This window comes from Mesoplodon densirostris, chromosome 12 (assembly GCF_025265405.1).
Source record: "Mesoplodon densirostris isolate mMesDen1 chromosome 12, mMesDen1 primary haplotype, whole genome shotgun sequence".
Classification (NCBI taxonomy): domain Eukaryota; kingdom Metazoa; phylum Chordata; class Mammalia; order Artiodactyla; family Ziphiidae; genus Mesoplodon; species Mesoplodon densirostris.
This window is the reverse complement of record NC_082672.1, coordinates 103,948,379-103,972,081: the sequence shown is the minus strand read 5'-3', so window position 1 is coordinate 103,972,081 and position 23,703 is coordinate 103,948,379. Positions and strand designations below refer to the sequence as shown.

Sequence of the window (23,703 nt, the reverse complement as noted above, 5' to 3'; positions counted from 1 at the left end):
CTGCGCACGGGTCGCAGGGTCCTGTGACTCTGTATCCCCTCCCTCAAACCGCCCCCCTCGCGAGGCCGCGCCGCTGGGTGCCCTGTGTCGACAGGCAGAACCCCACTGCCCGCCCCTCTCAGACCCGCCTCGGCCCGCCTCGATGGTCCCCGCGCACTCAGCCAGCGGCCTCTGCTGTGTCTGCTGCTCCTGCTGGGTCTGCTGCTGCGTCCGGTTACCCGTGAAGACCACGCCGGGCACCTCCAGCACCCCAAGTCCGCGGGAGCGCACGCGGGCCCTGATGCGGGACTTCCTGCTTGTGGACGGGTGGCTGCAGTGTGTGCAGGCTGCTGGGGGCCGCTGGGGGCCTAGCCCGGCCCCGGGCAGGGCAGGAGGTCCGGAGCATGCAGAGCTAGTGGGGAGGTTCCCTCACACCACCCCTGGATGTCCTCTCCATCATCTATGGATGCCCTTCCCCTTCTCTGTCATCCCCTCCCTGGTGGGAACCCCTCAGCCCAGGCCTCAGCTGCTCCTAGTTTGGTCTGTGTGACAGTGGGAGGTGGGGGACCCACAGGCTGGCCCAGGCCAGGCAATGTGTCCTGCCTCATCCCAAGACCTAAGGAGCCCACCTATTTGCCTTGACCTCCCTCCAGCCACAACGACATGCCCCTGGTCCTGAGGCAGTTTTACCACCACGGGATACAGGATGTTAATCTGCGCAATTTCTGCCATGGCCAGACCAGCGTGGACAGGCTGAAAAATGATCTCGTGGGTGCCCAGGTACCAAAGGGACACACAAGGTGCCACCATGGCTGCTGGGGAATGTGGGGCAGTTTGGGGGCCTCAGAGACCACAGGTTAGTCACATTGGAACTAAGTTACCATAGTGACCTAGAAAGTGCCATGCCATGGATGCTGGGGGAACAGGGGTCACAGTGAGCCAACCTGATGGGCATCCAAGTACCACAGAAAAAGCAACGCATTACATGTGACTTCTGGGCACACTGAGTGTTGTGCCAGCTGAGGAGGCGATGAGAAGCCCAAGGAGCTCCAAAGCCCAAACTAAGCCCTTGCCTTCCCTCAGTTCTGGTGAGCCTACATCCCATGCCGGACCCACGAACGCGATGCTGTGCGCCTCACCCTGGAGCAACTTCACCTCATCTGCCTCACATGTGCCTCCTATTCTGAGCTGGAGCTTGTGACCTCAGTTAAAGGTAGACGGGGGACTTCCCTGGTAGTCCAGAGGTGAAGACTCCACGCTTCCACTGCAGGGGCCTCGGGTTTGATCCCCAGTGGGGGAACTAAGAGCCCTCATGCTGCGCGGCACGGCCAAAAAAACAAAACAAAATGGTAAAGTGACTGGTGGTGGTAGGTGTTAGGGACTTCAGTTAGCTACCCCTGCCTCTGAAAATGATCATCTGACCTACCTGCCCCCAGCTCTCAACAATACCTGGAAGTTGGCTAGCCTCATTGGTGTGGAGGGCGGCCACTCACTGGACAGGGGCCTCTCCATCTTGCGTACCTTCTATGCGCTGGGTGTGCGCTACGTGACACTCACCCACACCTGCAACACGCCCTGGTGAGCACAGTGCAGATGGTAAGGGCCCAGTGAGGCAGGGATCTGCCCAAGATCACGCTGGGGCCCAAAGCAAGTTTACCCCTGGGATCCAGCCCTGAACCTGGGGTTGGGAGGGGAATGGAGGTTTGCAGAACAAGACTGAATCCCCAGAAGGGCCCTCCTACTGCCAGGCACAGCCCAGTTTGGGTCCCTCCTCTTGCATCAGGGAGTTGCAGGTGTAGACGGTTCGACAGAACCTCTTTCTACGCTCTTGTAGCCAAGTCATGGCCACCAGTCAGACTGCCTCCTGGCCATCCTGCAGGGCACAGAGCTCAGCAAAGGGTATCCACCCCTTCTACAGCAATGTCAGTCGGCTCACCGGCTTTGGCGAGGTAAGGACCCGGCTTCCGTACCCTGCCCCACATGAATGTACAGCCCCGCCTGTTCCCTACAGATAAATACACACAAGATAAATGCAGCCCTCATGCCCTCTCCCCATCCTGTCCCTGCAGAAGGTGGTGGCAGAAATGAACCGCCTGGGCACGATGGTGGACTTGGCCCATGTCTCGGATGCTGTGGCACGGCGAGCCCTACAAGTGTCACAGGCACCTGTCATCTTCTCCCACTCAGCTGCCCGGGGTATGTGCAAGAACACTCGCAATGTTCCTGATGATATCCTGCAGCTTCTGGTGAGAGACTGCCCTGGCCCTCAAACCTAAAGCAAGAGATTCAAACCAGGAGCCCTTGAACCTGAGCCTCTTCTCTCTCCATTTCCTCAAACGCCAGGTTAAATATCTTCTGCCCCCAAAACCCACGGTCCACAGCCCCTGAACTCTCCAGCCCTAGGTGGGGGTCTAGGTGGTAAGATACTCCTCCAAACCCGGAAACCCAGGGCCAACACACCACCCAGGCCAGGGCTGCGGCTCCTCCATTCACACAAACCCAGAGAGGAGATGACTCTGACCTCAAAGCCAGGGATGAACACCTTCCTCACAGGGGCCGAGAGAGTGAACAGGCAGCTGGCTGTGCTGGGGGCCAAGCTGACTGTCCACGGGTCCGCCCCTGCAGAAGAAGAACGGTGGCATCCTGATGGTGCCCTTGTCCGAGTGGGTGCTGCAGTGCAACCCGTTAGCCAACGTGTCTACTGTGGCAGGTGAGCCTCACCCTGGGCTCTCTGAAAACTCGGATTTGGAGCTGAAGCTGGGTCCAAATTTAGGGAGGATTTCAGAAGAGCCCCAGTGGTTTGACCCACCTACTGGCAATAGGTACAGCACCCAAAAACCCAAGAATGGACAGTACACAGCACCTTGGTGCCACGTGGAACTGGAGCCACAGAATCAAAACTGCGATACGGATGGGTATCAGGGAGGCTGTCAGACACTGCTTTATGTCAAACACATAAAGAAGGTATCCACTATCAGAACCGTTGGTTGACTGACTTTTTTTCACATCTTTCTGACAAAATTCGTGACGTTGTGAGTACCACAAGCGTCATTACACTTCTGTTCAAGATGTAATCTCAGGCTCACAATCATTGTTTAGCTTCTGTATATTGCAGTGTACATAAAGGTCTGTATTAGTCTGGTTGGGCTGTTAGAGTGAAATACTATAGACTGAATGACTTAAACAGCAGAAATTTATTTTCTCACAGTTCTGGAGGGTGGAAGTCCAAGATTAAGGCATTGAATACCATAAGAATTGGTTTCTGGTGAGAATAATCTTCCTGGCTTGCTGACGGCTGTCTTCTTGCAGTGTCCTCACACGGCCTTTCCTCTACGAGCAGAGGGAGAGAGATCTCTGGAATCTATTCCCCTTCTTATAAGGACACCATCAGTCCCTGTCAGATTATTACCTCACCCTTATGACTTCAGTTAACTTCAGTTACCTCCCTAAAGGACCTATCTCCTATCTTCTACAGTCAAATTAGGAGGGGCTCCAACATACAATTTTTCGGGGGACACAATTCAGTCCATAACAACAACTTAAGATAGCTTTCTCTGATTTTCAGTCTTTCACTAATACCTCCCTCTTTGTCTACGAGTTATTCAAGTTTCCTTAAATTTTTTTTTTTAATTTTCTTACATTATCCCTTCCCTTTAAATGCTGTCTTCACTTCTTAATTGGCATTTCTTGCAAATGAAGGCACCTTTCCTCACAATATATTGATTACTCTCCCCACTGTAACACAGCGTCTTCTCCCATGACTTTCCTGAAATGGTTCCACTTTTGTTCATAAAAGTTTAGCCATCCAATCAGATGCTTTATTTTCAGTTCCCACAGCATGTTGCCTTTGGGAAACAACTGACTCCATTAAATGGTGCTTCTTTTAAAACTACCTTCCTTTATGTTTTATAGCAATCTTATGATTTCTGTTGGCATACCACCTAGCTTCTTTCTGATCATTCTTTTTATTTTTATTTTTCAGTTGTTACTCTCCTCACTCCTTAGCGTTAGATACTACATACAGTTGGCCTTCTTCTCACCTCTTATATACTCTCTCTCTTACTCCAGCAGCTTTGTTTACCATTTAATATATTATCTGCCAGGCGCCTTCCATCTGTTACCAACATCTCTCCCTCTGTCTTTGTCATTTCCGCCTTCGCTATGCTCTCTCAGCTCTCGCAGGCAGATCTATTGAACACAGGAATCTCAGTGGAAAATACGAGTACGTTATTTTTCTACTGAGTAAAGCCCTTACAGATCACATGGTCCTGATCCATCTTGCAGCCACGTCATCTGGACTATTTGCCCTCCCATGTCACAATAGCAGAGGACCAGACAAGAGGGACACTGGCTCCTAATGACCTCAGCTCAGAAGTGATACACTTGATTCTGCTTCTTTGCCACTGGCCACAACGAATCAAAGGAAAACAGTTGAACTACAAAGGAGGACGAAAAATGTAGATAAGCACATAGGATATTTGATGAGCACTATCTCGAGGTGACATCACCTCCCATCAAACTTTTATTTCACAGAGAAAACACAGACTATAAAGCAAAAACACCCCAAACTACCTTCTTCTCTTTACGTCCAAGAATAGCTTTTTGACATAGTTTATAAATACCTATTCTCACTTCCTCAGTATCTTCCATTCATTTTCACACCTCATTGGTATTGTTAAGGTTTTCCTCTTTAGAGATTTTATTTTGGCCCCCTCCCATTAAAAAGCTGCCCCCCTTCCATTAAAAATTACTCTTGCTTGATGCCAAGTAACTCTCTAGTTACCTTTTCTCTCTTCCTAATTTCACAGTGCAGTTGATCAAAAATTGTATTTATTCTCATTGTCTGTATTTTCTTATCTTTATGTACCTCGTGACTCACACAATTTTGCTCTTTTCTTTTTTTTTTTTTTTGCGGTATGCAGGCCTTTCACTGTTGTTTCCCATTGTGGAGCACAGGCTCTGGTGGCGCAGGCCCAGCCACCACGGCTCACGGGCCCAGCCGCTCCGCGGCATTTGGGATCTTCCCGGACCAGGGCACAAACCCATGTCCCCTGCATCGGCAGGCGGACTCCCAACCACTGCGCCACCAGGGAAGCCCTGCTCTTTTCTTCTTACTTATCTGCACTGGAATTGCATTCACCAACATTTAATTTGTGATTAAATTGAGTGAATATTGTTTGGTCATTCTGTCACCTTTCAGCAATGTTTGATTTTGTTGATCAAACTTGTCATCTCAGAAAAATCTTTCACCTTAACAACAGTAGCATCTTAACCTGCTACTTCTTCCTCCTGCCTCTGGACATCCTTATCTCTTTCATTGGGCACTCTCACTCTGCCCTCTGCCAAAAGATGTGTATTTCTCAGAAGCTCTCTTCTGCCCTTGATAGATGGTCTCATCTACTCTTGTGATTCCAGCCACCATATATATCACAGATCTTGACCTAAAACTTACATCTCTCTCTCCTGAGTCTCTTACAAACTTAGCTAATTGCCAACTGAACAACTCTGCCCAAATATAACATGGACACTTCAAATTAATTATGTGACGTTACTGAACGATTAATTTTACCTTCAATACTTACTTCCACTATTCATCTCTCTACATCATTTAGACCACCACTATTTGTACACTTGTCCAAGTTGGATACTGGGGGAACACGCAAGACTCTGGACTCTGACAACCCTCAGAATGGGAGAAAATAGTTGCAAACGAAGCAACTGACAAGGGATTCATCTCCAAAAAATATAAACATAAATAAATTTGTAAACTATATAAGCAACTCATGCAGATCAATATCCACAAAAACAACCCAATGAAACAATGGACGGAAGACGTAAATAGACATTTCTCCAAAGATGGCCAACAAACACATGAAAAGATGCTCAACATCACGAGTTATGAGAGAAATGCAAATCAACACTACAAGGAGGTATCACCTCACACCGGTCAGAATGGCCATCATCAAAAAATCTACAAACAATAAATGCTGGAGAGGATGTGGAGAAAACGGAACGCTCCTACACTGTTGGTGGGAGTGTAAATTGGTACAGCCACTAGGGAGAGCAGTATGGAGGTTCCTTAAAAAAACTACAAATAGAACTACCATATGACCCAGCAATCCCACTACTGGGCCTATACCCTGAGAAAACCATAATTCAAAAGGAGTCATGTACCAAAATGTTCATTGCAGCTCTATTTACAATAGCCAGGAGATGGAAACAACCTCAGTGTCCATCGTCGGATGAATGGATAAAGAAGATGTGGCACACATATACAGTGGAATATTACTCAGCCATAAAAAGAAACGAAATTGAGCTATTTGTAATGAGGTGGATGGACCTAGAGTCTGTCATACAGAGTGAAGTAAGTCAGAAAGAGAAAGACAAATACCGTAGGCTAACACACACACACATATATATATATATATGGAATTTAAGAAAAAAAATGTCATGAAGAACCTAGGGGTAAGACAGGAATAAAGACACAGACCTACTAGAGAATGGACTTGGGGATATGGGGAGGGCGAAGGGTAAGCCATGACAAAGTGAGAGAGTGGCATGGACATATATACACTACCAAACGTAAAATGGATAGCTAGTGGGAAGCAGCCGCATAGCACAGAGAGATCAGCTCGGTGCTTTGTGACCACCTAGAGGGGTGGGATAGGGAGGGTGGGAGGGAGGGAGATGCAAGAGGGAAAGATATGGGAACTTATGTATAACTGATTCACTTTGGTATAAAGCAGAAACTAACACACCATTGTAAAGCCATTATACTCCAATAAAGATGTTAAAAAAAGAACACTTGTTTTTTCTTTTGTTTTGTTTTTTGTTTTTTACCTTTTAGTTTAAATTTTAGTTCCTGCCCCCAAACATCCATTAAGCCCCCAGGAGAAGGAAAAGGGGATGTGACTAGCAATAGAGAGAAACTTTCTTCACAACAATGGCCATGGCAAGCTTAGGCACTTTTGGTGAAATCTCTCTGGGAAGTACTGGCAGAGGAATAAAAGGCAAACTGACACAGAAGTATTGCCTGGTGTGCATTTCCAGGCTCTGCCTTCTTTCTCATGTCTTGGCGGCAGGTGGAGGAAGAGGAGAAAAGGTTAAAACTTTTGTATCAACCGGCAGAATAAGCTTATAACATCCTCTCACTAGCTCTGCATGGGTTCTAGTCTCTGCAGCACTACATAAGCTTTGCCCAAAGTAATGAACAGTTGAAAGTCCAACGTAATACTTCACCAAACAACTTAAAAATGCTTGCACACTGGAAAGGATTCAGTTGCAGAGAACACAAATGGACCCAGAGCAACTTTTGCCAAAAGAGAATATTGTGCTAAATGTACAGCCATAGCTCTTTTCCATATGAAGAAACAGTCAGAAGGATAAAAGAACTTGGTCAAAATCACACAAGCAAGTAGGACAGAATCTGGTCTGTCTGTCGTAAGGGTTGTGTTCTTTAACCACCAGGCTAGCTTTTCCCAAACCTGATGCATGCACAGAATAACTATACACCTCTGTTTGCCTTGACTATTCCCTGTTTATACGTATGCCTGCTGCAGTTTTTAATATTGCCCACTTTGACTCCCCAAAGCAACCGAGAACACACAATAATTTGGTCACTCTATCCATGGACCACTGTGGTGGGACTGCCCAGGAAGCTTAAAAGTGCAGCCTCCCGAGCCCTACTCCAGATCTAGAGAAGTTTTCTTAGGGTTGGCTCAAGAATCCAGGTACAAGTCTTTTTCAGTGCTTTTGTGAGTCTCTCGCTCTCGTAAGTTAATAAACCATTTATTCCGCCTTCCCCAGATGCCCAGCCAGGTCCTGTTAAGGTAGGAGTCCCCCCGCCACATCACAGGGATGCTCCCAGTCAAGTAATCTCTGGAGCCGTGGAGAATCTGAATGGTCTCATGCTGGCCCACCTGCCATGACAAACCTCCTCCAGAGCATTCCCCTTCACAGTTTACATTCTACCACTCCCAAAGGCAGTCCGCTCCAATGAGGCCTGACTTCGTCTGTCCTAACGTGTACCCGCTGATTCAAGCAGTTTAGGAAGAGAAGGTGCTGTGCTTCTCAACCACGGTGGCCCAACCTCTAAAATGGTAGTCGAAGCAGTCTCTACCTCCTGGGAACAACGCCTCTGCAACAGCCCCATTAAACGAATGTCCCATCTTTGCTTTTTCAGGGTCGGCCAACGGGGAGTCCCCTCCTCAAGAAGGTTCTCTCTCATTGCCACACTATCAGAGGCTGCCCCGAATGTGCTTGCTTCCTGTGGGCCTGATCAGGCTAAGGGCAGAGTTGTCTCTTTCCTGCTCTGAGGCGGACCGAATCGCCTTAGTAACACCTCTTCACACTGTTGACCATGCTTCTCACGGGGGCTGCTGCTGAGTCTTTATCTCATCCTTTCATGGTGGAGAGAGAGGATTCTAATGACTTTTACTTCTAGGGGAGAGGGGCCTGTAGCGATTATGTTGTCATTTTGTATTATGTCCTTTTGTCATGAATTTGTTTTCAATTTCATGTTAAAATGGGCCCACCATTCCCACTTTGTGAGGTCATTCAGCACCCGCATTTTGCACCTTTAACATCTCTCTCAGTATCACTTGGAAATGTTTGAAATGGCAGGAGCTTGTCCTCACATTCCTATCAGCTGTAAACCCGGAGCCCCGACATGAACCTAACCATTGAGCAGAACACCTCTCCACTACCTGTGTACCACTGCGAAGGCCCCTTAACCTCTTGGTTTTTTTAAGTCCTCAGTTGTAAAAATTTCAGGGTGCGATGAATTTATATTGGGGGCAGGACAAGGTCGAGAAGAGTGTGTCTTTGCTTTTATTCTTCCAAACTGGAATGTCTTCCCTCTCTTCCCCATGGGTCCAAATCTCACTTGTCCTTCAGGCCCACTGCAAAGGAGCCTTCCCTGATTCCCCAGTCCACACAAATCTCTGCCTCTTAGGGTAAGTGCCATACAACCTAGCTGTCTCGTCTCTTACGTTAATCTTGCCTCTCAAGCCAATCACAGAATGTGGGTCTCTCTTGCCCTCCTGTGGCCCCTGGGGCTGTGCCAGACCACCAGCACGCCCCACCTGGGGTGTCTACTAGACTACGGCATTGGTGGGGAGGCCCAGGTGTGAGGGGCCAGGCAGAGTACCTCTGCCTCTACCCTGTTCTCCTCCAAAAAACTGCCCCTCCTCCTGAAGCCTGCCCCTCAAGTCACAGGTTCCATATATGACCTCACTGGGTAGTGATGCCCTCACAGGCCTTCTCACAGATTCCATGGTAACAGATTCCATGGTAACTGACAACCAAACAGATTCGCATCTGGTGGAGAACTGGTAGGGAAGTTTCTCTGACTGTCAGAGACAATGTCGGACTTCATAGGCTATATATACTCAACCCTGTGCTCTGTTCCCTGGGTGGGCAGTGCAGCAGGTACACCCAGACCGGCCACCTCCACAGGAGGTATGGGATACAATCCACCTCACCTGGCTGGCACATGTTTTTGTGGGGCCTGCCAACTATGTACAACTGAGCACACTCCCACATGTAAGTAATACCAGTGACCTGGGACAACTTCAGGGACCCACAGGGCTCACTGCTGAGGACAAGTGAAAGGTCATCCCTGGACAAGTGTGCAGGACGGTTCTAAGCTTTATAATGTAGCCTTCCCCTTTGGGCTACAGGATGCTTCCATTCAGACCCTTTCCTGAATGGCCTCTCAGCAAAAGACAAGTGCATTTTTGTTGGCAAACGGTAAATGGAGCAGTTTGAGGAAGAGGGCCACAATTAGAAGCACACCTTCAAACCCAGGCACCTCTGTGCTGTCATGCAGACATCTCTATCGGTCCTCTCAGACACATCCCATACTGAGTTGCTGAGTACTCGGGGACAGGGTGGTGCCATATTGATGGGAAGACCGGAAGAATGAAGCGGGGGGGGTGATGAAGTGCTAATGAGACTGGAGGGCTGAGGAGATGGTGTCCCAGGAGGCTGCGTTGATGTGAGCCTAGACTTGGTACCCAGACCCCGGTTCTGAGTCTCCTGATCACTCTGCCTCAGTATTTAGCCTTGTTCTAATCTAGATAAAAGTACCAGAGGGCTAGAGTTCAGTGTGGTTGAAACAGGCAGTATAACTGGGGCCCAAGAGGGGTTGCCAAGGTGAGAGGGGTTCTTAACAGATTTGTATTAGATTATTTCTTTCCAAAACTTGAAAGACATTTCCATTAAAGCCTCAGAAGTGACAGACTGCAAGAAATGTTTTCTCTGTTATGGAAGGGAGAGATGGAGAGGATCATGAGTGCAATTTCTTTCGGGTTCTACTGTTTTCCCTGGAAACGGTGAAGAGACTTCCTCATCTGCTGCAGCCGTAGGCTCTAGGGATTGCTTTTGCAGCCAGTGTCCCTTCTCTAGGGACTCATAGAGGTGATGGGCCAAGGCTGTGTTTTGGATGTCAAGTAGATTAAAGGTCTTCAGCCAGAAACTGGGAGAGACATGAGAGGGGGAAATTGTGGCAGGAGGCTGTGCACAGCACAAGTGACTGATCAGTTCTGGTTTTCTCTGCAGCAGCAGTGGCTCCCGTTTGTCCTCCCACACCCGGGCACTACCATGTCCTCTACCGAGGGTGTGGAGAAACGCAGTTGGGCTGGCATGGGGAGACATACTGCCTGGTTGGTGGCTACCGGGCCTACGGGGATGTTCCTTTGGCCCCACCAGCAAAGGTGGAAGCAGTGAAGCCAGTCCCCAGACGTGCTCCCAAACGAAAGCACTCTTCAGAAAGTTCGGACGAAGAGCTGGGCTGCTCCAGACCCAAAAACCGGCGACTGGAGCATGGTGGACCTGCTCCCTGAAGCAAGAACAGGATGGAGAGTCAGGCAGCATGCACCCTGCCCCGAGGTTCACATGCTCCTTTACTGCCAGCCCTTTCTGTCCCCAGTGGGGTCCCTTACTGCTCAATAAAATGTTGGTGTGTAACAGATTTCTAGGGTCGCCAGTGCTCAGACTTAGGTCACTACCCCTGTGCTAGGCACTCCTGCCACCTGGGAAAGGTTCCAAAGGTGGAACAGCTCCAGGGGGTGCCAGGGATCAGAGCAAAAACTTGAGAGGCTGGGGATGAAGGAGTTTGGGCACAGTCCCTAAAGCATCTCTGTGGTTGAGCTTCTGTGAGAAGGCACATCCCCAGAGAGAGAGAGAGAGAGAGAGAGAGAGAGAGAGAGAGAGAGTGTTGAGGAGAGGGGGTCTCTAGAGGAGGCAGCTACGGGGAGGGCCTGAGGCTGGAAATGGGGAATGGCGTGTGGCCTCTGAGTAAGCACAGGCACTTAAGCCCTTGAGGTTTCTGGGAAAGCTAGAGCCACGAGGGCCACGAGATAAGGCAAGTGTAGCAGCAGAACCCAGGTGCCAGGTCTTTCCTCAGAACCTATACTTCTCCACGAGGCCGGGCCTTCCACGCTGAGGTAGGAGGGATCCTGGCCAGAAGGTCAGCCAGCAGCTCTGGGAGGAAGGTTGCTGCGGTGGGGGCTCTGCTGCCATGGAAATCACTTCATTTCCTTCCACTCAAATAGCCTGCTGACTGGGTTCCTGCTCTGTTGAGTAAAAGGGTCGCTGACTCTCCCCAGAAGGTCGTTCAGTTCACATCCCCAAAGTCCCTCTATTCAGGCCCTGGGGAGGTGTAGCGACTCCTGAGGGCGCTCTTTCCTGAGGCTGGCTGACAGAAGTGGGAGAGGTTCCTGACAGTTCCCAGGCGCTGGTTGAAGTCCCCAGAGAATGGTTATGAAGGTTGGGGAGTCAAGTAGGTGGAGAGAGAAGGTCGGGCGCAGAGGGCCCCTTCCTGAATCCCGAGTTCACATGGTTACCCCCCCATTTCCAGAAACTATCTCTTCCCCCACACCAGCCCCCATGGCCCAGTCCCGGGAAACCGGGAGCCCAGAGCACTTGTGGCCACAGAGACACTGGCACGCAGCCCTCAGGGTGTGCGGGGCCGGCTGCAGGCAGCTGGGGACAAGGTGTGCTCCCGGGAGGCCTCCTGCTGAACGTGGCCCTCTGAGAGAAGCACCACAGCTTGGACAGGAAGGTTAAAGGCCGGGGAGAGCAACCTAGGGCGCCCCCTCGGAGCAGTGGGAGTGGGAAGAGGGGCAGGGGTGGAGGGAACCCGCGATGGGAGGCGAGTGGGCTCTCCGCAGAGGCCAGCTTAGCCCGCAGGAGCTGCCTGTGAGCAGGGGGCGGGAGGGCACTGCCGCCCTGTGGCTGCTGGGCTTCCCGGATCGCGGCTCTCTGCGCACGGGTCGCAGGGTCCTGTGACTCTGTATCCCCTCCCTCAAACCGCCCCCCTCGCGAGGCCGCGCCGCTGGGTGCCCTGTGTCGACAGGCAGAACCCCACTGCCCGCCCCTCTCAGACCCGCCTCGGCCCGCCTCGATGGTCCCCGCGCACTCAGCCAGCGGCCTCTGCTGTGTCTGCTGCTCCTGCTGGGTCTGCTGCTGCGTCCGGTTACCCGTGAAGACCACGCCGGGCACCTCCAGCACCCCAAGTCCGCGGGAGCGCACGCGGGCCCTGATGCGGGACTTCCTGCTTGTGGACGGGTGGCTGCAGTGTGTGCAGGCTGCTGGGGGCCGCTGGGGGCCTAGCCCGGCCCCGGGCAGGGCAGGAGGTCCGGAGCATGCAGAGCTAGTGGGGAGGTTCCCTCACACCACCCCTGGATGTCCTCTCCATCATCTATGGATGCCCTTCCCCTTCTCTGTCATCCCCTCCCTGGTGGGAACCCCTCAGCCCAGGCCTCAGCTGCTCCTAGTTTGGTCTGTGTGACAGTGGGAGGTGGGGGACCCACAGGCTGGCCCAGGCCAGGCAATGTGTCCTGCCTCATCCCAAGACCTAAGGAGCCCACCTATTTGCCTTGACCTCCCTCCAGCCACAACGACATGCCCCTGGTCCTGAGGCAGTTTTACCACCACGGGATACAGGATGTTAATCTGCGCAATTTCTGCCATGGCCAGACCAGCGTGGACAGGCTGAAAAATGATCTCGTGGGTGCCCAGGTACCAAAGGGACACACAAGGTGCCACCATGGCTGCTGGGGAATGTGGGGCAGTTTGGGGGCCTCAGAGACCACAGGTTAGTCACATTGGAACTAAGTTACCATAGTGACCTAGAAAGTGCCATGCCATGGATGCTGGGGGAACAGGGGTCACAGTGAGCCAACCTGATGGGCATCCAAGTACCACAGAAAAAGCAACGCATTACATGTGACTTCTGGGCACACTGAGTGTTGTGCCAGCTGAGGAGGCGATGAGAAGCCCAAGGAGCTCCAAAGCCCAAACTAAGCCCTTGCCTTCCCTCAGTTCTGGTGAGCCTACATCCCATGCCGGACCCACGAACGCGATGCTGTGCGCCTCACCCTGGAGCAACTTCACCTCATCTGCCTCACATGTGCCTCCTATTCTGAGCTGGAGCTTGTGACCTCAGTTAAAGGTAGACGGGGGACTTCCCTGGTAGTCCAGAGGTGAAGACTCCACGCTTCCACTGCAGGGGCCTCGGGTTTGATCCCCAGTGGGGGAACTAAGAGCCCTCATGCTGCGTGGCACGGCCAAAAAAACAAAACAAAATGGTAAAGTGACTGGTGGTGGTAGGTGTTAGGGACTTCAGTTAGCTACCCCTGCCTCTGAAAATGATCATCTGACCTACCTGCTCCCAGCTCTCAACAATACCTGGAAGTTGGCTAGCCTCATTGGTGTGGAGGGCGGCCACTCACTGGACAGGGGCCTCTCCATCTTGCGTACCTTCTATGCGCTGGGTGTGCGCTACGTGACACTCACCCACACCTGCAACACGCCCTGGTGAGCACAGTGCAGATGGTAAGGGCCCAGTGAGGCAGGGATCTGCCCAAGATCACGCTGGGGCCCAAAGCAAGTTTACCCCTGGGATCCAGCCCTGAACCTGGGGTTGGGAGGGGAATGGAGGTTTGCAGAACAAGACTGAATCCCCAGAAGGGCCCTCCTACTGCCAGGCACAGCCCAGTTTGGGTCCCTCCTCTTGCATCAGGGAGTTGCAGGTGTAGACGGTTCGACAGAACCTCTTTCTACGCTCTTGTAGCCAAGTCATGGCCACCAGTCAGACTGCCTCCTGGCCATCCTGCAGGGCACAGAGCTCAGCAAAGGGTATCCACCCCTTCTACAGCAATGTCAGTCGGCTCACCGGCTTTGGCGAGGTAAGGACCCGGCTTCCGTACCCTGCCCCACATGAATGTACAGCCCCGCCTGTTCCCTACAGATAAATACACACAAGATAAATGCAGCCCTCATGCCCTCTCCCCATCCTGTCCCTGCAGAAGGTGGTGGCAGAAATGAACCGCCTGGGCACGATGGTGGACTTGGCCCATGTCTCGGATGCTGTGGCACGGCGAGCCCTACAAGTGTCACAGGCACCTGTCATCTTCTCCCACTCAGCTGCCCGGGGTATGTGCAAGAACACTCGCAATGTTCCTGATGATATCCTGCAGCTTCTGGTGAGAGACTGCCCTGGCCCTCAAACCTAAAGCAAGAGATTCAAACCAGGAGCCCTTGAACCTGAGCCTCTTCTCTCTCCATTTCCTCAAACGCCAGGTTAAATACCTTCTGCCCCCAAAACCCACGGTCCACAGCCCCTGAACTCTCCAGCCCTAGGTGGGGGTCTAGGTGGTAAGATACTCCTCCAAACCCGGAAACCCAGGGCCAACACACCACCCAGGCCAGGGCTGCGGCTCCTCCATTCACACAAACCCAGAGAGGAGATGACTCTGACCTCAAAGCCAGGGATGAACACCTTCCTCACAGGGGCCGAGAGAGTGAACAGGCAGCTGGCTGTGCTGGGGGCCAAGCTGACTGTCCACGGGTCCGCCCCTGCAGAAGAAGAACGGTGGCATCCTGATGGTGCCCTTGTCCGAGTGGGTGCTGCAGTGCAACCCGTTAGCCAACGTGTCTACTGTGGCAGGTGAGCCTCACCCTGGGCTCTCTGAAAACTCGGATTTGGAGCTGAAGCTGGGTCCAAATTTAGGGAGGATTTCAGAAGAGCCCCAGTGGTTTGACCCACCTACTGGCAATAGGTACAGCACCCAAAAACCCAAGAATGGACAGTACACAGCACCTTGGTGCCACGTGGAACTGGAGCCACAGAATCAAAACTGCGATACGGATGGGTATCAGGGAGGCTGTCAGACACTGCTTTATGTCAAACACATAAAGAAGGTATCCACTATCAGAACCGTTGGTTGACTGACTTTTTTTCACATCTTTCTGACAAAATTCGTGACGTTGTGAGTACCACAAGCGTCATTACACTTCTGTTCAAGATGTAATCTCAGGCTCACAATCATTGTTTAGCTTCTGTATATTGCAGTGTACATAAAGGTCTGTATTAGTCTGGTTGGGCTGTTAGAGTGAAATACTATAGACTGAATGACTTAAACAGCAGAAATTTATTTTCTCACAGTTCTGGAGGGTGGAAGTCCAAGATTAAGGCATTGAATACCATAAGAATTGGTTTCTGGTGAGAATAATCTTCCTGGCTTGCTGACGGCTGTCTTCTTGCAGTGTCCTCACACGGCCTTTCCTCTACGAGCAGAGGGAGAGAGATCTCTGGAATCTATTCCCCTTCTTATAAGGACACCATCAGTCCCTGTCAGATTATTACCTCACCCTTATGACTTCAGTTAACTTCAGTTACCTCCCTAAAGGACCTATCTCCTATCTTCTACAGTCAAATTAGGAGGGGCTTCAACATACAATTTTTCGGGGGACACAATTCAGTCCATAACAACAACTTAAGATAGCTTTCTCTGATTTTCAGTCTTTCACTAATACCTCCCTCTTTGTCTACGAGTTATTCAAGTTTCCTTAAATTTTTTTTTTTAATTTTCTTACATTATCCCTTCCCTTTAAATGCTGTCTTCACTTCTTAATTGGCATTTCTTGCAAATGAAGGCACCTTTCCTCACAATATATTGATTACTCTCCCCACTGTAACACAGCGTCTTCTCCCATGACTTTCCTGAAATGGTTCCACTTTTGTTCATAAAAGTTTAGCCATCCAATCAGATGCTTTATTTTCAGTTCCCACAGCATGTTGCCTTTGGGAAACAACTGACTCCATTAAATGGTGCTTCTTTTAAAACTACCTTCCTTTATGTTTTATAGCAATCTTATGATTTCTGTTGGCATACCACCTAGCTTCTTTCTGATCATTCTTTTTATTTTTATTTTTCAGTTGTTACTCTCCTCACTCCTTAGCGTTAGATACTACATACAGTTGGCCTTCTTCTCACCTCTTATATACTCTCTCTCTTACTCCAGCAGCTTTGTTTACCATTTAATATATTATCTGCCAGGCGCCTTCCATCTGTTACCAACATCTCTCCCTCTGTCTTTGTCATTTCCGCCTTCGCTATGCTCTCTCAGCTCTCGCAGGCAGATCTATTGAACACAGGAATCTCAGTGGAAAATACGAGTACGTTATTTTTCTACTGAGTAAAGCCCTTACAGATCACATGGTCCTGATCCATCTTGCAGCCACGTCATCTGGACTATTTGCCCTCCCATGTCACAATAGCAGAGGACCAGACAAGAGGGACACTGGCTCCTAATGACCTCAGCTCAGAAGTGATACACTTGATTCTGCTTCTTTGCCACTGGCCACAACGAATCAAAGGAAAACAGTTGAACTACAAAGGAGGACGAAAAATGTAGATAAGCACATAGGATATTTGATGAGCACTATCTCGAGGTGACATCACCTCCCATCAAACTTTTATTTCACAGAGAAAACACAGACTATAAAGCAAAAACACCCCAAACTACCTTCTTCTCTTTACGTCCAAGAATAGCTTTTTGACATAGTTTATAAATACCTATTCTCACTTCCTCAGTATCTTCCATTCATTTTCACACCTCATTGGTATTGTTAAGGTTTTCCTCTTTAGAGATTTTATTTTGGCCCCCTCCCATTAAAAAGCTGCCCCCCTTCCATTAAAAATTACTCTTGCTTGATGCCAAGTAACTCTCTAGTTACCTTTTCTCTCTTCCTAATTTCACAGTGCAGTTGATCAAAAATTGTATTTATTCTCATTGTCTGTATTTTCTTATCTTTATGTACCTCGTGACTCACACAATTTTGCTCTTTTCTTTTTTTTTTTTTTTTTGCGGTATGCAGGCCTTTCACTGTTGTTTCCCATTGTGGAGCACAGGCTCCGGTGGCGCAGGCCCAGCCACCACGGCTCACGGGCCCAGCCGCTCCGCGGCATTTGGGATCTTCCCGGACCAGGGCACAAACCCATGTCCCCTGCATCGGCAGGCGGACTCCCAACCACTGCGCCACCAGGGAAGCCCTGCTCTTTTCTTCTTACTTATCTGCACTGGAATTGCATTCACCAACATTTAATTTGTGATTAAATTGAGTGAATATTGTTTGGTCATTCTGTCACCTTTCAGCAATGTTTGATTTTGTTGATCAAACTTGTCATCTCAGAAAAATCTTTCACCTTAACAACAGTAGCATCTTAACCTGCTACTTCTTCCTCCTGCCTCTGGACATCCTTATCTCTTTCATTGGGCACTCTCACTCTGCCCTCTGCCAAAAGATGTGTATTTCTCAGAAGCTCTCTTCTGCCCTTGATAGATGGTCTCATCTACTCTTGTGATTCCAGCCACCATATATATCACAGATCTTGACCTAAAACTTACATCTCTCTCTCCTGAGTCTCTTACAAACTTAGCTAATTGCCAACTGAACAACTCTGCCCAAATATAACATGGACACTTCAAATTAATTATGTGACGTTACTGAACGATTAATTTTACCTTCAATACTTACTTCCACTATTCATCTCTCTACATCATTTAGACCACCACTATTTGTACACTTGTCCAAGTTGGATACTGGGGGAACACGCAAGACTCTGGACTCTGACAACCCTCAGAATGGGAGAAAATAGTTGCAAACGAAGCAACTGACAAGGGATTCATCTCCAAAAAATATAAACATAAATAAATTTGTAAACTATATAAGCAACTCATGCAGATCAATATCCACAAAAACAACCCAATGAAACAATGGACGGAAGACGTAAATAGACATTTCTCCAAAGATGGCCAACAAACACATGAAAAGATGCTCAACATCACGAGTTATGAGAGAAATGCAAATCAACACTACAAGGAGGTATCACCTCACACCGGTCAGAATGGCCATCATCAAAAAATCTACAAACAATAAATGCTGGAGAGGATGTGGAGAAAACGGAACGCTCCTACACTGTTGGTGGGAGTGTAAATTGGTACAGCCACTAGGGAGAGCAGTATGGAGGTTCCTTAAAAAAACTACAAATAGAACTACCATATGACCCAGCAATCCCACTACTGGGCCTATACCCTGAGAAAACCATAATTCAAAAGGAGTCATGTACCAAAATGTTCATTGCAGCTCTATTTACAATAGCCAGGAGATGGAAACAACCTCAGTGTCCATCGTCGGATGAATGGATAAAGAAGATGTGGCACACATATACAGTGGAATATTACTCAGCCATAAAAAGAAACTAAATTGAGCTATTTGTAATGAGGTGGATGGACCTAGAGTCTGTCATACAGAGTGAAGGAAGTCAGAAAGAGAAAGACAAATACCGTAGGCTAACACACACACACATATATATATATATATATGGAATTTAAGAAAAAAAATGTCATGAAGAACCTAGGGGTAAGACAGGAATAAAGACACAGACCTACTAGAGAATGGACTTGGGGATATGGGGAGGGCGAAGGGTAAGCCATGACAAAGTGAGAGAGTGGCATGGACATATATACACTACCAAACGTAAAATGGATAGCTAGTGGGAAGCAGCCGCATAGCACAGAGAGATCAGCTCGGTGCTTTGTGACCACCTAGAGGGGTGGGATAGGGAGGGTGGGAGGGAGGGAGATGCAAGAGGGAAAGATATGGGAACTTATGTATAACTGATTCACTTTGGTATAAAGCAGAAACTAACACACCATTGTAAAGCCATTATACTCCAATAAAGATGTTAAAAAAAGAACACTTGTTTTTTCTTTTGTTTTGTTTTTTGTTTTTTACCTTTTAGTTTAAATTTTAGTTCCTGCCCCCAAACATCCATTAAGCCCCCAGGAGAAGGAAAAGGGGATGTGACTAGCAATAGAGAGAAACTTTCTTCACAACAATGGCCATGGCAAGCTTAGGCACTTTTGGTGAAATCTCTCTGGGAAGTACTGGCAGAGGAATAAAAGGCAAACTGACACAGAAGTATTGCCTGGTGTGCATTTCCAGGCTCTGCCTTCTTTCTCATGTCTTGGCGGCAGGTGGAGGAAGAGGAGAAAAGGTTAAAACTTTTGTATCAACCGGCAGAATAAGCTTATAACATCCTCTCACTAGCTCTGCATGGGTTCTAGTCTCTGCAGCACTACATAAGCTTTGCCCAAAGTAATGAACAGTTGAAAGTCCAACGTAATACTTCACCAAACAACTTAAAAATGCTTGCACACTGGAAAGGATTCAGTTGCAGAGAACACAAATGGACCCAGAGCAACTTTTGCCAAAAGAGAATATTGTGCTAAATGTACAGCCATAGCTCTTTTCCATATGAAGAAACAGTCAGAAGGATAAAAGAACTTGGTCAAAATCACACAAGCAAGTAGGACAGAATCTGGTCTGTCTGTCGTAAGGGTTGTGTTCTTTAACCACCAGGCTAGCTTTTCCCAAACCTGATGCATGCACAGAATAACTATACACCTCTGTTTGCCTTGACTATTCCCTGTTTATACGTATGCCTGCTGCAGTTTTTAATATTGCCCACTTTGACTCCCCAAAGCAACCGAGAACACACAATAATTTGGTCACTCTATCCATGGACCACTGTGGTGGGACTGCCCAGGAAGCTTAAAAGTGCAGCCTCCCGAGCCCTACTCCAGATCTAGAGAAGTTTTCTTAGGGTTGGCTCAAGAATCCAGGTACAAGTCTTTTTCAGTGCTTTTGTGAGTCTCTCGCTCTCGTAAGTTAATAAACCATTTATTCCGCCTTCCCCAGATGCCCAGCCAGGTCCTGTTAAGGTAGGAGTCCCCCCGCCACATCACAGGGATGCTCCCAGTCAAGTAATCTCTGGAGCCGTGGAGAATCTGAATGGTCTCATGCTGGCCCACCTGCCATGACAAACCTCCTCCAGAGCATTCCCCTTCACAGTTTACATTCTACCACTCCCAAAGGCAGTCCGCTCCAATGAGGCCTGACTTCGTCTGTCCTAACGTGTACCCGCTGATTCAAGCAGTTTAGGAAGAGAAGGTGCTGTGCTTCTCAACCACGGTGGCCCAACCTCTAAAATGGTAGTCGAAGCAGTCTCTACCTCCTGGGAACAACGCCTCTGCAACAGCCCCATTAAACGAATGTCCCATCTTTGCTTTTTCAGGGTCGGCCAACGGGGAGTCCCCTCCTCAAGAAGGTTCTCTCTCATTGCCACACTATCAGAGGCTGCCCCGAATGTGCTTGCTTCCTGTGGGCCTGATCAGGCTAAGGGCAGAGTTGTCTCTTTCCTGCTCTGAGGCGGACCGAATCGCCTTAGTAACACCTCTTCACACTGTTGACCATGCTTCTCACGGGGGCTGCTGCTGAGTCTTTATCTCATCCTTTCATGGTGGAGAGAGAGGATTCTAATGACTTTTACTTCTAGGGGAGAGGGGCCTGTAGCGATTATGTTGTCATTTTGTATTATGTCCTTTTGTCATGAATTTGTTTTCAATTTCATGTTAAAATGGGCCCACCATTCCCACTTTGTGAGGTCATTCAGCACCCGCATTTTGCACCTTTAACATCTCTCTCAGTATCACTTGGAAATGTTTGAAATGGCAGGAGCTTGTCCTCACATTCCTATCAGCTGTAAACCCGGAGCCCCGACATGAACCTAACCATTGAGCAGAACACCTCTCCACTACCTGTGTACCACTGCGAAGGCCCCTTAACCTCTTGGTTTTTTTAAGTCCTCAGTTGTAAAAATTTCAGGGTGCGATGAATTTATATTGGGGGCAGGACAAGGTCGAGAAGAGTGTGTCTTTGCTTTTATTCTTCCAAACTGGAATGTCTTCCCTCTCTTCCCCATGGGTCCAAATCTCACTTGTCCTTCAGGCCCACTGCAAAGGAGCCTTCCCTGATTCCCCAGTCCACACAAATCTCTGCCTCTTAGGGTAAGTGCCATACAACCTAGCTGTCTCGTCTCTTACGTTAATCTTGCCTCTCAAGCCAATCACAGAATGTGGGTCTCTCTTGCCCTCCTGTGGCCCCTGGGGCTGTGCCAGACCACCAGCACGCCCCACCTGGGGTGTCTACTAGACTACGGCATTGGTGGGGAGGCCCAGGTGTGAGGGGCCAGGCAGAGTACCTCTGCCTCTACCCTGTTCTCCTCCAAAAAACTGCCCCTCCTCCTGAAGCCTGCCCCTCAAGTCACAGGTTCCATATATGACCTCACTGGGTAGTGATGCCCTCACAGGCCTTCTCACAGATTCCATGGTAACAGATTCCATGGTAACTGACAACCAAACAGATTCGCATCTGGTGGAGAACTGGTAGGGAAGTTTCTCTGACTGTCAGAGACAATGTCGGACTTCATAGGCTATATATACTCAACCCTGTGCTCTGTTCCCTGGGTGGGCAGTGCAGCAGGTACACCCAGACCGGCCACCTCCACAGGAGGTATGGGATACAATCCACCTCACCTGGCTGGCACATGTTTTTGTGGGGCCTGCCAACTATGTACAACTGAGCACACTCCCACATGTAAGTAATACCAGTGACCTGGGACACCTTCAGGGACCCACAGGGCTCACTGCTGAGGACAAGTGAAAGGTCATCCCTGGACAAGTGTGCAGGACGGTTCTAAGCTTTATAATGTAGCCTTCCCCTTTGGGCTACAGGATGCTTCCATTCAGACCCTTTCCTGAATGGCCTCTCAGCAAAAGACAAGTGCATTTTTGTTGGCAAACGGTAAATGGAGCAGTTTGAGGAAGAGGGCCACAATTAGAAGCACACCTTCAAACCCAGGCACCTCTGTGCTGTCATGCAGACATCTCTATCGGTCCTCTCAGACACATCCCATACTGAGTTGCTGAGTACTCGGGGACAGGGTGGTGCCATATTGATGGGAAGACCGGAAGAATGAAGGCGGGGGGGTGATGAAGTGCTAATGAGACTGGAGGGCTGAGGAGATGGTGTCCCAGGAGGCTGCGTTGATGTGAGCCTAAACTTGGTACCCAGACCCCGGTTCTGAGTCTCCTGATCACTCTGCCTCAGTATTTAGCCTTGTTCTAATCTAGATAAAAGTACCAGAGGGCTAGAGTTCAGTGTGGTTGAAACAGGCAGTATAACTGGGGCCCAAGAGGGGTTGCCAAGGTGAGAGGGGTTCTTAACAGATTTGTATTAGATTATTTCTTTCCAAAACTTGAAAGACATTTCCATTAAAGCCTCAGAAGTGACAGACTGCAAGAAATGTTTTCTCTGTTATGGAAGGGAGAGATGGAGAGGATCATGAGTGCAATTTCTTTCGGGTTCTACTGTTTTCCCTGGAAACGGTGAAGAGACTTCCTCATCTGCTGCAGCCATAGGCTCTAGGGATTGCTTTTGCAGCCAGTGTCCCTTCTCTAGGGACTCATAGAGGTGATGGGCCAAGGCTGTGTTTTGGATGTCAAGTAGATTAAAGGTCTTCAGCCAGAAACTGGGAGAGACATGAGAGGGGGAAATTGTGGCAGGAGACTGTGCACAGCACAAGTGACTGATCAGTTCTGGTTTTCTCTGCAGCAGCAGTGGCTCCCGTTTGTCCTCCCACACCCGGGCACTACCATGTCCTCTACCGAGGGTGTGGAGAAACGCAGTTGGGCTGGCATGGGGAGACATACTGCCTGGTTGGTGGCTACCGGGCCTACGGGGATGTTCCTTTGGCCCCACCAGCAAAGGTGGAAGCAGTGAAGCCAGTCCCCAGACGTGCTCCCAAACGAAAGCACTCTTCAGAAAGTTCGGACGAAGAGCTGGGCTGCTCCAGACCCAAAAACCGGCGACTGGAGCATGGTGGACCTGCTCCCTGAAGCAAGAACAGGATGGAGAGTCAGGCAGCATGCACCCTGCCCCGAGGTTCACATGCTCCTTTACTGCCAGCCCTTTCTGTCCCCAGTGGGGTCCCTTACTGCTCAATAAAATGTTGGTGTGTAACAGATTTCTAGGGTCGCCAGTGCTCAGACTTAGGTCACTACCCCTGTGCTAGGCACTCCTGCCACCTGGGAAAGGTTCCAAAGGTGGAACAGCTCCAGGGGGTGCCAGGGATCAGAGCAAAAACTTGAGAGGCTGGGGATGAAGGAGTTTGGGCACAGTCCCTAAAGCATCTCTGTGGTTGAGCTTCTGTGAGAAGGCACATCCCCAGAGAGAGAGAGAGAGAGAGAGAGAGAGAGAGAGAGAGAGTGTTGAGGAGAGGGGATCTCTAGAGGAGGCAGCTACGGGGAGGGCCTGAGGCTGGAAATGGGGAATGGCGTGTGGCCTCTGAGTAAGCACAGGCACTTAAGCCCTTGAGGTTTCTGGGAAAGCTAGAGCCACGAGGGCCACGAGATAAGGCAAGTGTAGCAGCAGAACCCAGGTGCCAGGTCTTTCCTCAGAACCTATACTTCTCCACGAGGCCGGGCCTTCCACGCTGAGGTAGGAGGGATCCTGGCCAGAAGGTCAGCCAG

At 49.6% G+C, this 23,703-nt stretch overlaps 2 protein-coding genes across 2 annotated transcripts; both read left to right on the top strand.

Annotated features, from left to right (window-relative positions):
* Positions 1-142: 142 nt before the first annotated feature.
* On the top strand, positions 143-10,823 carry LOC132499922 (uncharacterized). The gene is given in 11 exon segments (XM_060114585.1): positions 143-306; positions 633-759; positions 1,063-1,192; positions 1,416-1,557; positions 1,859-1,928; positions 2,049-2,225; positions 2,605-2,943; positions 4,048-4,201; positions 8,162-8,313; positions 8,574-8,628; positions 10,540-10,823. Coding segments are annotated over 11 exon segments (1,794 nt in total).
* Positions 10,824-12,385: 1,562 nt separating this feature from the next.
* LOC132499921 (uncharacterized) lies at positions 12,386-23,070 on the top strand. The gene is given in 11 exon segments (XM_060114584.1): positions 12,386-12,549; positions 12,876-13,002; positions 13,306-13,435; positions 13,659-13,800; positions 14,102-14,171; positions 14,292-14,468; positions 14,848-15,186; positions 16,291-16,444; positions 20,409-20,560; positions 20,821-20,875; positions 22,787-23,070. Coding segments are annotated over 11 exon segments (1,794 nt in total).
* The last annotated feature ends 633 nt before the right edge of the window (positions 23,071-23,703 follow it).